Source organism: Lactuca saligna, chromosome 1 (assembly GCF_052625555.1).
Source record: "Lactuca saligna cultivar CGN05327 chromosome 1, ASM5262555v1, whole genome shotgun sequence".
In the NCBI taxonomy this organism is placed as follows: domain Eukaryota; kingdom Viridiplantae; phylum Streptophyta; class Magnoliopsida; order Asterales; family Asteraceae; genus Lactuca; species Lactuca saligna.
In genome coordinates, this window is record NC_136417.1 from 162,521,919 (window position 1) to 162,540,808 (window position 18,890).

The window sequence follows — 18,890 nt, forward strand, 5'->3', positions numbered from 1 at the left end:
ACATGACATCCCAAGTCTTTTAATGAAATACATTTCCTTGGAAATGCTTTTGATAAATCTTTATCATATTTTGTTTTGGGACAAATTCCGCAACACTTTTATTTAAAATGTGACTCTGATTTTCAAACAAAGCATAAACAAAACGGGTCTTTTTGGCCGTGATTTTGGGGATGTCACATTGTGCCATTGTTAAAACCCAATTTAAAAGTGATATACAAATTCTTAGGTCCGATAATGGGGGGGTGGGGGGGGGGGGGAATTTGTTAATACTTCCATGAAACAGTTCTGTCAAGAAAAGGGAATAATTCATCAAACCTCATGTGCTCACACCCCTGAACAAAATGGGGTATCTGAAATAAAAACCGCTTCCTCTTAGAAATAACCCGTGCGCTCATGATTGAATCCTAAGTTCCAAAATCCTTTTGGCTCGAAGCTCTTGCCACAACAACCTATCTTGTGAACCGTCTTCCAACAAGAGCTCTTGACTTAAAAACTCCAATTCAAGCCATGTCTAAATTTCACAAACCTCCATCTACCCTTATCCTTGAACCTTGTGTCTTTGGTTGTTCTGTGTTTGTTCACATACCAAAATCAGAATGTTCCAAACTTGATGCATGTACTGAGAAATGTGTGTTTGTTGGTTACAGAGTCAATCAACAAGGTTATCGATGTTATAGTCCGAACAAACGTCATATGTACACCACGATGAATTGTGACTTTCTTGAAACCGAATATTTCTACAATATCGAACATACTGGTCAAAGGAAAAAAGGATTATGATGATACATTGGGTTGGATAAAATGGATGCCATCATCAGTAGAAATTAATCACGGAACCCAAACCATGTCACAATCCACGAGTCGAGAAGACAGTACCACTAACAATGATCCTCCCAACCTGACGTCAAAGGTAAGTAATTCTCAATCTCAAGAGCATGTTGATTCTCCCATTATTTCTGAGTCATCTACTAACTGTGAAACTCATGAGCATGTTGAAACTCCTGATTTGCCTAACCATACGACAGAACACGAGTCATCACAGGTTGAACAAGCTAGATATGTTCTACCCCTAAGATCCAACAGAGGAGTTCCTCCAAAAAGATACTCTCCCGAGAAGGAAGCTCGAAGTTCTCAATACCCGATGGCAAACGTAACAACCGGAAATTTATCACAAGAACCCCAGGCTTTTGCCACATCTTTATGCTATGAAGAAATTCCAACTACAGTTGAACAAGCTCTTGAGTCTAAGGACTGGAGAAACGCTATGAAAATTGAAATGGATGCACTGAATAAAAATAACACATGGGAAAAATGTACCCTTCCTCCTGGAAAAAAATCAGTAGGATGTCGTTGGGTCTTCACTATAAAGTATAAGCCGGATGGAACCATTGAAAGATAGAAAGCCCGACTTGTAGTAAAGGGATACACTCAAACTTACGGAATTGACTATTCCGAGACATTTTCTCCCGTGGCCAAAATCGACACAATCAGGGTCCTATTCTCTATAGCTGCAAAGAAAGGTTGGCCTCTCCTTGAATTTGATGTAAAAAATGCCTTTTTACATGGAGAACTTAAAGAAGAAGTCTATATGGAAGCCCCTCCTGGATTCACGGGAGACTCTAAAGAAGTATGTCGCTTGAAGAAATCCTTATATGGATTAAAACAGTCTCCCCGTGCCTGGTTTGGCAGGTTTACTTTAGCCATGAGAAAATATGGCTTCAAACAGAGTAACTCAGATCATACTCTGTTCCTTAAACGGAGGAATGGACTTGTAACATGTTTAATTATTTATGTCGATGATATGATAATCACAGGTAATGATGAGGAAGAGATGAAAAGGTTAAAGATAAATCTATTTAAAGAATTCGAAATGAAGGATCTGGGAAGATTTAAATATTTCCTTAGAATCGAAGTCCTGAGGTCTAGGTAGGGGATTTTTATCTGCCAAAAGAAATACGTCCTTGACCTGCTGGCAGAAACAGGGATGATAGATTGCAAACCTGTGGATACTCCTATGATGGTGAACCAAAAGCTCTATATGGAGGAAAAGGCTAAGTTGGCCGACAAGGGAAGATATCAACGGATAGTAGGTAAACTAATCTATCTCTCACATACCTGGCCTGACATTGCTCACGCAATGGGAGTGGTGAGTCAATTTATGCATCAACCTCAAGTTACCCATATGGAAGTCGTGTGGAGAATTATCATATATCTCAAAGGGACACCTGGTCATGGAGTTCTGTTCAAGAAAAATGGGCATCTAGAAACCCAAATATATACCGATGGGGACTGGGCAGGGGATAAAGGAAATCGGAGATCAACATCTGGTTACTTTACCCTTGTTGGTGGGAATCTTGTTACTTGGAGGAGCAAGAAACAAAAGGTGGTGGCTCTTTCAAGTGCTGAAGCAGAATTTCGAGGAATAGCACGCGGTCTAGCAGAGATACTTTCGATACGGAAACTCTTGACAGAAATCGGGTACCCTCCAACCTAATCCAGCAAAAGTATGTGCGATAACGAAGCAGCTATTCAAATTTAAGAGAATCCAGTCCAACATGATCGCACAAAACATGTTGAAGTAGACCGACACTTCATCAAAGGAAAACTTGAAAAAGGGATAATTGAACTTCCGTTTGTCTGCTCAGAAGACCAACTCGCAGATATATTAACAAAGGCGGTCAATGGAAAATTTTTTAATCATTGTCTTGGCAAGCTGAGTATGGAAAATCCCACTACTCAACTTGAGGGGGAATGTTAAAATATTTGATTAAAATACTCCATGATTTCCCAAAATAGACCATTGACCTTTCAATCCTGACTTCTGGTCCTAGCTAATTGCCAGCCATTCTTTTCAATGCAATTTATTGTATTTTTCTTATTTAGTTTTTTTGTATAGACTATATATTCAGTACGTGAGCTTGCTCATACATATAAGAAATATAAAGTGATTCTACTTTCTCTTCCATTCCTCTCATCATCATGGTCAACATATATATATATATATATATATATATATATATATATATATATATATATATATATATATATATATATATATTGTTTTTTTATTATAGTAACATAATTTCAATAATTAAATAATAATTCATAAACATTAATTTTTACGTCAATACATAAACACAAACGGATTTTAATTTATCACAAATGTCTAAATAGATTTCTAAAAGCCATAAGATATTTCTAAAATTAAAATATAAACACAAAAGTATTGTAATTTACAAACATTAATTTTTTGGTTAACAACCTTAATGATTAATGAACTTTGGTTTTTATTCATATTTAAAAAACTATACAAATAATAAACTTATTTTGGATGTTCATTATAAGGTTAAATCATCGGTAATACCCGGTAATATTACCATATTTTAATAGGTTAAATAAATTTACTGACCTAATATGTACAAAAAAATAAAATTATATAAATGTACATAAAAACCAAAGTTTGTTACTCTCTTAACTCATTAACCCTATACAAGATAAACAAATAAAAAAAAAAAAACTTGGTTATTTTCATAAACAAATAAAAAAAGTTAACTGATTTCCCAATAAATAATCTACAATCATTAGTTCATCTTGATTTTCTTATTAATAATCCCAAAATCTATTTCAAGACAAAAACCTTGTACCTCCAAACTATACGATTCATACTCCCACTGGACAAGGAAGCGACTGGCCTCCTTTCTAAACTGACACCTTCATGCATGAGTTCGTTCATGAACAGTCTGCATCTGAATCATCACCCCCTCTATCCCTCAAAGAAACCAATAGAAACCACACACCTTTAACGTAGCAGTTGCCGGTAATTAATGTCAGGTGGGGTATCCTGCAATCATTTCAGGAAACTAAAAAACACCTATGATTAATTTTCCGTCGTACATGCATGTTTTTAGCATCATACACAGTAACGCCCACGTACTGTGTGCAAAACAAACGATACATTTGATATCTACTTAAAGAAACCACATAGGATGTGTATGATTTAAAAGCTATAGAAATGAGGCACAATAAAGAAAGAGAAAAGGCTGTACAAGTTGAAGGAGAGAGACGAATGATCCGGCAGATGAAGGTCAGCACCACAAGTCGCACGAAAGAGAGACGCATTCGACTATCGCCTAACACTGCAATTCAATTTTACGATGTGCAAGATAGGCTAGGGTATGATCGAGCTACCAATGCAATTGATTGGCTCATGAAGGAAGCCAAAGTTGCCATTGATGCACTCGGTGATGCAAATCAAGATGATAATCAGGGGTACCAAATACCAGCTATAACCACCATTTTCAGCCCTTCAGAGACATTTCATCCAACAACCGATGATCAGATTCAGCAGAACACGAATCATGAACAGACAAACAGTTTAGATCACAACCTGTCTGCGCTCATGAATCCAATCAACAGATGCGCGCAAGAAATGGACCTCTTTTCAACCTCAAAAGCCTCAGTGGATTTCACATGGAGTCCAAATTACAACAGAGGAGAAGGTTATGGTTTTGTTAATCATGAACCCATTCAATCCAGTTTCGCTTCTCCAATTGCTCATACAGGGTTCTATGGATGTTATTTTCAGCAAGAAATTCAAGTTCAAGAGGATGAAAAGGATAATCTTCGGAGTTGACTAGTTGTACTCGGGCCTTACCTCCCCTCTAATACTTCGGTTTTGCTTTATCCAGAATAGCGCAGATCAAATCTTGAAACCACATGGTACCGATGTTTTCAAATTCTACTTCTATCAATTCGGTAGTTCTTTTTATGTGATCGTTACGACAAATTCAAAGTCAAATATTTATGGGATTTAGTCATTTCAAGGTAAACACTAAAATAGTTATCGAATGTAGAAGTATAAGAACTTTTACAGAAATGTATTTGTTGTAATACGGAGTATTATTTATACGCAAGAATGTTTTTTTTTTTTTTGGATTTTGATCCCCAAAGTTTTAAAATCCAAAATATATTGCGCATAATCCGTTATACTCACCACTAACCATTATAGTGGTGATATCACGTCATCACCACATTCTCTACCACTAAACATATCACTTCATCTTATTTTTTAAATTAAATTTAAATAAAAAATAAATAAAAAACATATTTTTTTAAAATACTAATTTTCATTAATTTAAAATACCAAATTACATTAATTAAAATACAAAAAATAATAAAAAAACATTAAAAATAAAAATACAACTTCAAACTACATTACTTAATTAACCTAAAATAAAAAAACATTACATTAACTTCAATAACATAAATAATAAAAAAAACCCTAATCTTCGTTCATGTTGAGTTGGTACAAATGATCCGCGATATTTTCTCGAAGATTAAAACATGTTTCGTTGTTATTAATTTCAACAACTAGTGATAAAAATTCATTCGTTCCGGGTACGAACTCTTCAAGCGGGATGACGGCATCGTCAAGATCGTACGTGTAAATCGTTTGACATTGTTCTTCAATGATCATATTATGCATTATAATACATGCTAGGATGATTCGTTTAATTCTATCTTTATTTCAAAGTCGTGTAGCATATTTCACTACATGTCACATCTTCTTGAGAACTCCAAATGCCCTCTTAATATCATTCCTCGCTGATTCCTATCTCTTTGTAACTTTGCCTTTTCACTTCGACGAACCGAATATGCCTTCATAAGTGTAGAGTAATCTCGGTATATCCCATCACAAAGGTGGTAACCGTATTTGTACGAATGTTCGTTCCCCGTGAACGTCATATTAGGGGCTTTGTTGGTCCAAAGATCGTTAAAAAGTGGAGACTGGCCAAGAACGTTAATATCATTGTTAGATCCCGCGACTCCAAAAAAAGAATGTCATATCCATAAATCCTAAGATGCAAAAACTTCTAGGATTATTCTTGGTTCACATATATCTCCTCAAGTGAATCGACTACGCCATGCATTTGGACATTTTTCCTAAGCCACATGCATATAATCTAAACTGCCAAGCATACCCGGAAATCCATGCATGTCTTCATGAGCTGAATATAAACTCTCAATATCACGTGGAGTTGATTTACACAAATATTCTTGATGAAAAACCTCATATACACATGCACAAAACCAATCTATACAATAAGTTGCGGTCCTCTTTGATATTTTGAAGTATTCGTCAGATGCATCAAATGTTATACCGTATCCCAAATACCTAAGCGCAGTCTTACACATTTGTATACTACTAAAACCCATTCTTCCTTTAGCATCGGATTTTTGTTTGAAAAAAATCATAACGGACTTCTAAAACATTACTAACACGTAAAAATCTTGCATTTTTTGACGAAAACGACGTTTGAATGCGTCATCTTTATAAAGACAATTATCGGCGAATTAATCACGTACCAATAAGTCGTGTGCGGCTTGACGACCGCCCGTGTACGAACAAAATTAAAACTTTCTTCATTGTGAATGTGTTGCACAACATTGAAGGTCAAAATGAATTCCTCATCATCGTCTGAGTCAAATTTTTTTAAAATTTCCATATCTGTCATGTGTTTCCTTGGTTTAGAATGAGTGTAAAATGTGATGAAATGTGAAGATTTTATTAGATTTATGTAGGTATTAAGTGAAAAAAAATTAAAACTTAAGAAATTGATCGTTGAACGGTCAAAAGAAAGGAATGCATAAAATGACTGTTAAACGGTCAAAAGTAAAAAAGAAAAGTAAAAAATAAAATAAAAATCTTAAAAAATTGACCGTTGGATTCGGAGGGATGCATAAAATGAGAGTTGTTCAGAAAAAGTGGTTGAGTGTTTATGAAGATTGTTATTATTTAGGATTAGGGGGTCCTTAGGAGAAATTAGACACAAATGCATGCCTTGCAGTATTGGTATAATGTTTAGTGTGCTAAAATTATGTTTTTCTTAGGGGCACGCAAAAGTCAAGTTTGGGTATTTTGATGTGTGTTTATTTAGTTATATATTTTATACATGATCTTTATATTTTATGCCACATTTTGTGTTAATTCTAGAAAAAAAGGTACTTTTTATTTTGAAATTTGTTTTGTAGCATCGAAGACATGCTAGGGACAAAAATGAAGCATACGAGAAGCTGGAAGAAGTAAAATGGGAAATAAAGCAAAAAGAAGGATGTTGCTAAACACAATTTGGACGACTTTAGTGTTCTGAAACACATAATGTTGATTAGAAGCTTCGTGATCCTTGAAGCTGACTTGGAGAATATGGGATATATATGACAAACACGTCATGTTAGGTTCTAAAACACGTCGTATAGCACCGCTTTTCAGAACCTATATATTTGGATCGTTTCTATGTGAAACCATAACGAATGCTTGAAGTTTTTATTGACTCTTGGAGGCCACAGACATCCCTAGGAGTTGTGGATTTCAGATTTTGACAAGAGGCTTTGAATAGAAGAGATGTAAGGAAAAAATCATTAGTAACTTACGTAATTCTCTTGTTTACATTATGTTTACATTGATGAATTTCGTTTTTATGCTTGTTTCTGCTAAAGTCAAGGGATAAACACCCTACTTTCGTTTAGAGTAGATGATCTTATGATTATGGTTTGATTTAGTGGCTTTGGATTATATTGATTTGATTATTTATCAAGTTAAGCTTATTTAAAGAACCTTATGTGTTAATGATAATTATTTTCTATTGATTAATGAGTCATTGAGATTGCATGAACATCTTTCTTGATTTCTAACCTCTTATGATTTTTTGTGAAAACAAGATTATAAGCCTAGTGTTCTGAACATAAACTAGGGTTAACTAGAAAATAAGTAAGTTAATATGTGAGCTATATATGATGAACAACCATATATAGCTAACAAATAAGAGCAATCTAAATTACAAGAGCTAAAGTTAAAAGATGAAGAATTTAATCCAGAACAAGATTTGGTGGACCTGTAAAGGTTGCTAGCAGAGGAGTCAAATGAAGAACAAGAACAAGCTGAATTGCAGTTAGGTCGGCAGGCCTAAGGTAACAAATGTCGTATCATTATGATGCTTGAAGAACGATTGCCTCAGGCATATCTGTCATATAGTATGGTTATAAGAGCTCACATGGAGAAAACAATGATTATTTTACATTGTAATATACTTCTTATAAAATAGTAAAACAAGGTATTTACATCATATCTATTTTACAAGCCAAATAGATCTGCAGTTAGTTTTACTTATGAATAAAAGTACCTATTATGAAATTAATTATGGCAATTATACCTCTACTTTTTTTTGGTTTTGGAATGTTTACAACCACAAATCGGTATTATGGAAAATATAAGATTTTTAGGGATCAATATCATTATTTTACAGGTGAAAAGTTTATAGTTCGACTTTCTGAAAACAAACACAACTGCTTATCGAAATCAATGTTTTACAGTAGAACAAATATAACTAAGAATATGGTTATAGAGGATTTAACTCTTATTTACGAATTGTATGTTATCAAATAGTTTTGTTTGATTATTAACTATACATTCGGGTTTCAGGGAAAATATACTTTCAAAGGTTTTATTTAGATAATAAAACTATATTACATTATTTGTAAGTACTAAATTTCTAGATCTACACATGAATTACACGAGAAGTAAAACATTATATAGTTACTATATGGTACAAAAAGAAGTTCAGAAAACATATAACGAGTATCCTTTTTATTAAAGTCTATGATCACTTAATGTATACATTACGATTCTATATAATGAAGATCCGATAAACAGTGGAATGTGTGATTTCCGCCTTCCTTCCTGTTCCTTGTCTGGATGGGTCATACTATAGACATGAATCATAATATCAAATCATAGGTTATAAACATAAGGAATTTATACTTTTTAGTCTCAAAGTACTAAGATTATTTTTACTAAGAAAATATTGGATTTTATGGAAGAACACATTAACGTTGTTATTAACAATGAATACATCTTTTCCACCAACATACTTATGAACTCACCAACTTAAATGTTGATACTCTCTTTTCAAACCACTTGTATTCTCAAGAAAGTTAGTAGAAGGTACCCTCTCGGGCGTTATGAAGACAAAGCTAAGTAGCATTACACCTTATCTTTTGCTATAGTTTTAATGTAAATAAGTCAGTGTTTTGAAAATGATGTAAACTTTATATTATTAATACAATGGTTGTTATTGCTTTGATTACTATTTTACTATTGTTGTGATACTGTACATGATGTTTTTCGCCCCCGAACGTTTCTGCCGTTCCGGTTTCGGGGTGTGACACCAAAGGTCTTTACTCATGCATGGAGTCATAAAAGTCATCAAATAAACATTTTTATGCAAGCAGTAGGGGTGTGGGAGTGCCTGTCCCGTATAGATCTATACACACGATGCCCACTCTCCCTCCATGAGACTCTAGTTATAATGTGATACAATAATGTATTGTTGTATCATGAAGTAATATTTCACATTCTAGTTATCGTATCTTAGTGTTTGTATAGTAAGTTATAGTGTATTAATGTTCTCTCTGTACTATTGTATAGTATGTTCTCTTGTATAATATAGTGTCTTTTCCCTTAGATTCTCATCATAGTATGTTCTTTATGTTTCTCGTAATAGTAAGTTTGTGCTGACTCATAAATGAACTGAATCTGGTATGTTTCATTGTACTAGTAATAGTGAGTAATGACTTCCTTAACTATACCTATTATTGTTTACTAGTAGTGTTGTTTGTATGAATGAGTGTGTTGAACTGAAATAAAATCTTTTATGTCTATACAAATATACCAGATATATAACTAAGGATCAAACGACACACGAACAAACAACATGGTACTGTAAGTCCACAACAAAACAAGGAACATGAAATAAAGTGAGTTGTCAGTCTTAAGTCCTTTAAACCTTACTTATTAACTATATATATGCATTAGACATGGTTTTGACAATATATAAGCTTGAAAGAGTTAAAAGAAAGGTTTAGCATATAAAAACAAGTTTGGTAAAGAGTTTAGTATCATAAAAGAGTTTGATAAACATTTAGAAGTAGTTTGCTTGATAACATAGTTAAAAGTCAATGAAATCCTTTGTTTGAAACACAGTTATAAATCACATGTGATTGACTATATAAGTAACATGTTTTCTACTTGCATTCCCCCATAAAAGCATGTAAAATCATTTAAAAGATAAGTTAAGGGGTATGAACTCACCTGTAGTGAGTGATGTGAATGAAAGATCGGTTTGCAGGATTGCGAAATCCCAAGTGAAGACTTGAGCACAATGGATCCTACATAGCATATAATGACACATATATGTATCTAATTAGTGTTTAAACAACTAATTATAAGGGATAACACCCTAACAGACTAGGAAACTCTAAGATTTATGGGATACAATCACATATGATTGCATAACTAGGGTATATGGCCACCCTATAGAGTTTACGGTTAAAGAGATATGACCATTGGAGTTCACGGTCCTTGGAGTTTACGGTCTAATGACCTCACGATCATGGAGTTTACAGTCTAAGGAGATTCAACCACAAACTAATCGAATCTTGCACAAATGATGGCTTTCAAGGGCTTCATTCAAAGGCATCGAATTCTAGGGACCATGCTTAGCCTTAGGAAGGGTAAAGTCTACAAGAACACCCTTTATAAGGGTTTACCGTGTATGAAGATTCATAGAACTGTACACTCTTTTGTTCATTCAAAGAGTGATGATCTTAAGTCCAAAATGAAGGATTGTAACTAGATTCATGAAAAGGAAGATGATATTTACGGTTTTGAAGGTAAAGAAGGTGTTTTCAGTCCAAAACACAACCATGTTCCTGAGAATCTTTGATGATCTAGATAAAATATGAAATCATTGCATGAATCAAGAGTGAAACATGGATTTAGGAAGGATCTATCATACAAAGAAGGAATCACTTACTTGTTCTTGAAGATTTGGAAGCAAACGTTTATGGTTTTTGATTGAGAATCGGTTCTAAGGCTTGAAAGAGGGAAAAGAATGGCTGAAATGATCACCCTCCATATATATAGGGATGGGCTTACGGTCACCATGATCGTAAACTCATTGGTCTTGACCGTAAACTCCCTTTTTGAGGAGGTTTATGGTTGTAGGCAGTTAAGAACTTAAGTTGCTATTTCCAATCTCATATTCCTTTGATGTACTAGGGTTAGAACACTCATAATAGACCCTAAACAGTGCTAAAAGATAGCAACATGAGTCTAACTTTGATATATTTGAATGTTTATACAAGCTAGAAATTCCCCCCCCCCCCCCCCCCCCCCCCGCGTTAGAGAGAATTTCGTCCCAAAATTAGAGTTTAAGCAACAAAGTTATTAAAAATAACTAAGTAAAAATATGAGGATATTTACGTTTCATTTGATCCTCACGCTTGCAAGTGAATTCAGGTCCTTGCTTGGCATTCTAGCGAAGCTTCACTTTCGGGATACGGCTTTGCTTCATTTTCTTGACCTCTCGGTCTATGATCTCTACAGGTTTTTCCACGAAGTTGAGGCTCTCGTTGATCTCGATCTCGTCGAGTGGGATTACAAGAGTCTTGTCAGATTAACACTTTTTCAAGTTCGAGACGTGGAAAGTAGAACGCACGTTACTAAGTTTGCGGGGTAGGTTGAGTTTGTAAGCTACAGGGTTGATTCTAGCGAGAATCTCGAAAGGCCTAATGTATCTTGGATTGAGCTTTCCACGCTTTCAAAAGTGTATCAATCCCTTATAGGGTGAGACTTTCAAAAGAACTCGGTCTCCCACCTGGAATTCCAACGATTTTCTTCGTTTGTCTGTGTAGATTTTCTATCGGTCTCTAGAGAATTTTTATCGTTCACGAATCTGAACAATCTTCTCTGTCATTTCCCGTATGATCTCTGGACCTATGAGAGTGTTGTCATGAACTCGTCCTTTAGCTAGCTGGGTGTCACCCACCTCAGTCCAACACAGAGGGGATCTACACTTCCGGCCATAGAGGGCTTTGAATGGAGCAGCCTTTATGATCGAGTGATAATTGTTGTTGTAGGAAAATTCGACAAAGGAAAATGAGTATCCCATGCCTTCCCAATTTCGATCACACAGGCTCGCAGCATATCTTCCAAGGTTTGGATAGTTCTCTCACTTTGTCCGTCGGTCTGAGGATGGTAGGTTGTACTCATGCCCAGCCTTAAAGAACTTTGTAGCGACTGCCAGAACCTCGAAGTGAATCTACTATCTTTATCGGAGATAATAGATATAGGAACACCATGCGTTCGTACGATTTCCCTTATGTATATTCTTGTAAGCTTCTCCATCTTGTCATTTTTTTTGATGGGTAGGAAGTGTACGAACTTGGTCAAGCTATCGACGATGACCCAAATGGTATCAAGTCCACCCGTTGTCTTGGGCAACTTGCTTATGAAGTAAATTGTGATCCGCTCCCACTTCCATTCTCGTATCTCGGGTTACTATAGTAAACTTGAGGGTTTCTGTTATTCGACCTTGACCTTGGCACAAGTAAGGCATTTACTTACGAAGGTAGCAATTTCTGCTTTCATGTTAGGCCACTAGTATCACTTTTTAAGATCCACATACATCTTATCTGAACCTGGGTGGATGGAATATTGAGTGTTGTGTGCCTCGGTCATGACCAAGTCTCTGAAGCCACTGTGTTTCGGTGTCTAGATTCGACCCATGATATATAAAGCCCCGTCACCCTTGACTTCTAAGTTCTTATCCATCCCTCACAGGGATTCACCCGCCACATTTTCAGGTTTCAAAGCTTCGAGTTGAGCCTCTTTGATTTGTGTGGATAGGTGCGAATGGATAGTCATGGTCAATTATTTGACTCTTCGACCATAATGTTCTTTTCGACTTAGAGTGTCTGCTACTACGTTGGCTTTACCCGTATGATAACGAATTTTGCATTCGTAGTCATTGAGTAGTTCGACCCACCATCGTTTTCTTATGTTGAGATCCTTCTGATCGAATATGTGTTGTAAGCTTTTGTGGTCTATAAAGATAGTGCTTTTCGTACCATACAATTAGTGTCTCCATATTTTCAGAGCAAACACAACTGCCCCTAACTCAAGATCATGTGTGGTGTAGTTGACCTCGTGCGTCTTCAGCTGTCTTGAGGTATAGGCGATGACCTTACCTCATTGCATCAGAACATAACCGAGCCTTTGGTTGGATGCATCGCAATAGAACACGTAATCTTCTATTCCTTCTGGGAGGGATAATATCGGTGTGGTGCACAAGGCTCGTTTCAGCGTTTGGAACGCCTTCTCTTGTTTCTCTTCCTAGTCAAAGGCCACACCATTCTGGGTCAATGTCGTAAGAGGTTTTGCAGTTCATGAGAAGTTCTGTATGAATCTGAGGTAGTAGCAAGCGAGGCCTAGAAATTGATGAATTTCCATAGGCGTCTTCGGTGCTGACCAGTTCTCAATGGCTTTAATTTTGGAAGGGTCTGCTTGGATACATTCTTTGCTAACCACGTGTCCTAAGAATTGGACTCTTCGGATCCAAAATTCGCATTCAGAGAACTTCGCGTATAGTTTCTCTGTTCGTTGGGTTACTAGAACTTTTCGCAGATGATCACTATGTTCCTCCTTACTTCGAGAGTAGATAAGTATGTCATCAATGAAGATGATGACGAACTGATCCAAGTAAGGAAGACATACCCTCTTCATTAAGTCCATGAACACTGCAGGCACATTGGTCAATTCGAATGGCATCACTACAAACTCGTAGCATCCATAGCGAGTTCGGAAGGTAGTCTTCAGAACATCCTCCTCTAGCGCTCGCAATTGGTGATACTCGGATCTTAGATCAATCTTTGAAAAGTAGCTCGCCCCTTGTAGTTGGTCGAATAGGTCGTCTATGTGAGGTAGAGGATAACGATTCTTGACGGTTAGCTTGTTCGATTCTTTGTAGTCAATTCACATATGAAACGATCCGTCTTTCTTCTTCACAAATAAGACCAGTGCTCCCCATGGTGAGAAACTAGGTCTAATAAATCCCTTGATGAGCAGTTCGTTATGTTGACAAGATAGTTCCTGCATTTCTGCTGGTGCTAATCGATAGGGTGATTTGGCTACTGGGGTAGCTCATGGGACTAGGTCAATTCTAAACTCAACTTGTCGTTACGGAGGTAATCCTGGTAGTTCTTCTGGAAAGATGTCGGGAAAGTCGCGCACTACCGGGATGTTCTTTAGGTCTTTCATTTCATGTCTCGTATCGACAACGTGGGCAAGGAATGCATGATATTCCTTACGTAAGTACTTATGGGCTTAAATACTTGAGATGATGCGAAAACTCGTGTCGGTTTTGTCGTCGTAGATAATAAGAGTTTTGTTAGATGGAAGATTAAGGCGAACAACTTTTTCATAACACATGATGTCGGCACGCTAAAGACTCAACCAATCCATTCCGATAATGATGTCGAAACTCTTGATTGACACTGGTATGAGGTCGATTGGTAAGGAATGGTTATCTAGTGTGAGGGTGCAACCTATGTAAATCTCGTTAGAACTCTCTGTCTTTCCGTTAGCCATTTCTACGACGAAGGTTTCTTTTAGTGCTTCCGGTGCTTGATTAAGTAAGTGTTTAAATTTTTGGTTCACGAAGCTCCTCTCTGCTCCGCTATCAAATTAGATACATGCATATGAGTTATCAAGGAGGAACGTACCCGTGACTACTGTGGGGTTTGCCACGGATTCATTGTGGCCAATTGCAAGTAGTCTCCCTAATCTTCCCGCATTCCCAGTTTTAGAATAGTTTTTTTTTGAAGTGCCCTATTTCGCCACACCCATAGCAGGTTTAGCTTACTCTTGTACCAGGGACCTCGGTGATGGGTTTGGGTGGTGCTTTGCAAAACCAGATCGTATGGCCCTTTTGGTTGCAGTTGGTGCAGTGCATTTCCCGGCAGGGGCCGTTGTGATGGAAATTGTACTTAGTGCACTTGCGTAGGCTCCCTGCATATGGTTTTGATGGTATTGGGGCAACAGGAGTTGTGGCAGCACGGACAGCCACAACCTGTTGGTTCTTGGAAAGGAGTTGAGCTGATTTGCCCTTCTTTCGGTCGCATCATTTTGTCTTGTTTTCGGTCGCTTTGGTTGGTGCTGATACAGCAGTTGTAGTTGTTGTTGGAGAATAAGGAACCTCATGATTGATAATCCTTTGGGACAATTTCTTGGCATTATCAAAGGTTGCGGGGTTCAATGCTAGAACGTTTCCTTGATACAGGGGGTACCAAACCCCAGATGTATCTCTTGATCTTCTTGCTTTCGTTGGGGACCATGTTTGGACATAGAGTCACCTGGTCGATGAATCAGGCTGTATAGGCCACTATGTCGGAACCCTTCATCTTAAGGCTCCACAGTTCCTCTTTGAGTTTCTGAACTTTGCCCCTCGGGCAGTACTCCTTTGACATTCGATGTTTCAGCGTCGCCCAGCCCATGGCATTAGCCACTACCAGTGAGAGTGAGTTGACATGGCCATTCCACCATGACAGGGCCTTTTCAGTGAAGGTGCAGGCAACAAATTTTATCTTGCTTCCTTCAGGACAACAACACATCTCAAAGATTGCTTATGTTTTTTCAGTCCATTGGGATAGCGCATTGATCCCTCCGGTTCCGTTGAATAACACCGGTTTGCAACTGATGAAATCTTTATAGATACACTCCTGTGTACGTGATTAGCTTTCACCATGGTTAGAGTTGGTGCCCTTTCCAGCTCCACTAGCACCACCAGAGTTTACTTGAGTCATGGCTGTGGTCACAACTGCAGTCACAACTGCAATCACAGCAGCCTGGAACATCAACGCATCAAACTACGGAGGTGGTGGTGGTGGTGGAGTTTAATTTACAGGCATGCCTCTGTTTGGATGCTTGCGAGGTGGCATCCTTTACTGAAAGTTTATAGAGATGATGATAATAGTAAGAATCAATTGTAAGTATGATGAGAGTAATCCATGGACTAAATCGCCATAGTCCAACCATTAGAATGAGTGTATGATTGAAATAGAGATACAACAATAGAGTAGGGATAACACAAGAGTAAGGACTTTCCAATATATCAGATAATTGCCAATATTCCTGGTATTAATAATGTAAATGAGTTCGGGAAAAATGACCTAACAGTAGGTCTTACATCAAACCATAAGGGAAAATGTTGACAGCTTATAAATCAAGTTAAAGTACTAGAAAGATAGGAATGTTTTACAGACTAGTGCTTCATAGAGCATAGATAAGAAAAGCTATTCCTTAAACCGAAGGAAAAGATGAGTCAGACATCTTCTACTGGCGACGGGTATGCCTCGGGCGAACCCTCAGATCTGCCAATTGACGAACTATGTCTTGAAGATGTCGCTCATGAACCCTCTGACGCATTCGAAGTTCCATGACTTCTGCTCAGGATGCAACTAGTTATTGCTTAAAAGTCTCATTGATTCTCCTATTCCTTTCCATCGCCTCTTCAATATGGCGAATGTGGACCATGTTAACGCCTGAATTGGCATCAACTTTCATGATTCGGTTGACAGCTACTCGACCTTGCTCATCATTCCGAGCAATTCAGTGAACCATAATGGGCAGCACTCGGTCAGCTGATCCACCCTCGCTGAGATTGTCAAAGCTTCGGTCGCCATTGTAGTGTAAAGGTTGAGCCTATTCATAACTCCAATGATTCAAGTTCGTCACCCACAAGGGTGTGGGACCTTGAAATGCTGGTCGGGGGTTGAGATTTGGGACCTGAACCTCTTGAGGTAGGTTGTTGACTTCAGGTTCGGAGTCAGAACCATCAAAAAAGCCTTCTGCATGGTGATCATCCAAAGGGATTGGATGATCCTCTTCTAGCTCTGCTTCAAGCTATCCAACATTGCCTTCGTTTGGGAAGTACAGGTCATCATGAGGATGGAATCCAGCCATGATATCTACTCTTGAAAATGGGTATAAGAATCTAATATAAATAGACGTACTACTTAAGATAATTATAAGATGATCCTTACTAGTTACTTCAATACTTTCATAGTGCATACCATTTATATGAAATCAAAATAGGATAGACCTTCGAATAAGTAACCCTAACTCCAATTCTACAACCAAACAAGGAACAGGAAGTAAAGAAAAGAACACAGATTCTAAGTCTATGACACCTTAATCACATATAACCTTAGCATACCCACTTAACAACTATTGACCTACTAGTAAAGACCTTTTTAGTTCTCAGATAAGTAATTATAGTAACACAAAATACTCCTATAGTATTTTAGGTTTATGTTTTGTTCTAATGTTCTCATTGTAGTAGTGTCGGTAAGTTTATAAACTTGCTGCCACATCACAACCATTATTGGGTATATGCTAATCACTTATCAGATCAACCTAGTTGATCATGCTATGTCATTCTATCACACCCCAAAACCGAGAACGACAGAAACGTTCTGGGGTGGAGGACGTGATGTATAGTATCACAACACAGTAATAGTAAACAAGTAAACAAACATCATCCATTGCATTAAATATATAATTTTAATAAATGTGTATTCTTTGTAATGTAATGGACACCAAAAATGAATGATCAAAATAAAAGACGAGTCTTGTCTATGCTCCGTCTTCTCAAAAACCTGTCACCAGTACCTGTCTACCAATGAACTGAGAATACAAGTTATTTTGAAAGCACATATCAACATTTAAGCTGGTGAATTCATAAGTATTTTAGCGTCTTTGATTTGTAAAACTGTCAGGAAATGACTTGTAAATGTTTGATGAAAAAGTTCGTATAAGTGTGAAAACCCTAGGAAATCATATATTTCCTACTAGTATAAAATGTAGTCTTCTACTAAGAAATGTAGTCTTCTACTAAGACCCGATAGTTTTGGAGGTTTGTTTCTCCGTATGAATGAAGGTTTTTCCCCATGTAACTATTATTATCAAAATATAGTCTACCTCATAGTTTATGTGAATGTGTCACAAAATAAAAGTAAAAGGGAAAATTATATAATCATTGAAATATTATCCTTTGGTACAAGGATAAACACGACATAGTAACTTGTCGAATAGTATTAACCAAGGTTCTAAATGGCGTGAGGCGTGGCATGGCGGCAAGGTCAAGCCTCAAGCTTAACGAGCCATGGCGAGCTATGGCGTTTTTCAAGGCGTGATGTAAGGCGGCGATTTTGTATTAATTTAAAATTATATTACCACATAAATATAAATTTATATTAAATATAACTACTTTTTATAAGTGTTAGATCAATAACTAGTTACAAAAATTTAACGAAAACCACAATACCTGTATCTCCGATTAGAAAAGACATAACAAAGAGCAATAAACTGTGTCTCAAATGAAAAAACACGCGCCATAACATGCCATAATGCGCCATATCACGCCTTGCCACGCGCCACACCTAATAGTAACGTTATGAGGCTTTTCGTAACGGCGGAGCCACGCCTCACGCCATGGCGCGCCTTTTAGAACACTGGTATTAACCGTAGACATCCGTCGATGTGTATTTTCCCTCTGTAGCTAACATCTGGGTGTAGAATGGTTATTCCCATACGTATATAATAGTATCTACTCATATAATATGTAATAGTATCTCATCATATAGTATGTAGTACATTTGTATAGACTCATGAATGAACTAACTCTTGTATGTTCCAATTATACTAGGAATAGTAAGTAGTATCTCCTAAACTATACTTATTATAGTTTACTAGTAATGTAGTTTGAAGTGTCTATGTATGTTTATACACCTTTGCTATACAAAGTGTTGGAGCTGAAGTCACAACTATCTTATCAATACTTACAACATATGTATAGATATGGTTTTTAAGAACACATAAGTGGAAAAGAGGTTTTGTAATACATTTAAAAGGTTTGAAACAATAAATAATCATGACTTGGTGTCAGTTTATAAAACGATTTAAAAGTAGTTTGTTTGATAAAACGGTTTGAAAG

At 36.8% G+C, this 18,890-nt stretch overlaps 1 protein-coding gene across 1 annotated transcript; it reads left to right on the top strand.

Annotated features, from left to right (window-relative positions):
• The first annotated feature begins 4,005 nt into the window (after positions 1 to 4,005).
• On the top strand, positions 4,006 to 4,908 carry LOC145001314 (transcription factor CYCLOIDEA-like). The gene has a single exon (XM_078960689.1). It carries the CDS (start codon positions 4,013 to 4,015, stop codon positions 4,631 to 4,633), a length of 621 nt encoding a protein of 206 aa, XP_078816815.1. The 5' UTR covers positions 4,006 to 4,012; the 3' UTR covers positions 4,634 to 4,908.
• Positions 4,909 to 18,890: the final 13,982 nt, after the last annotated feature.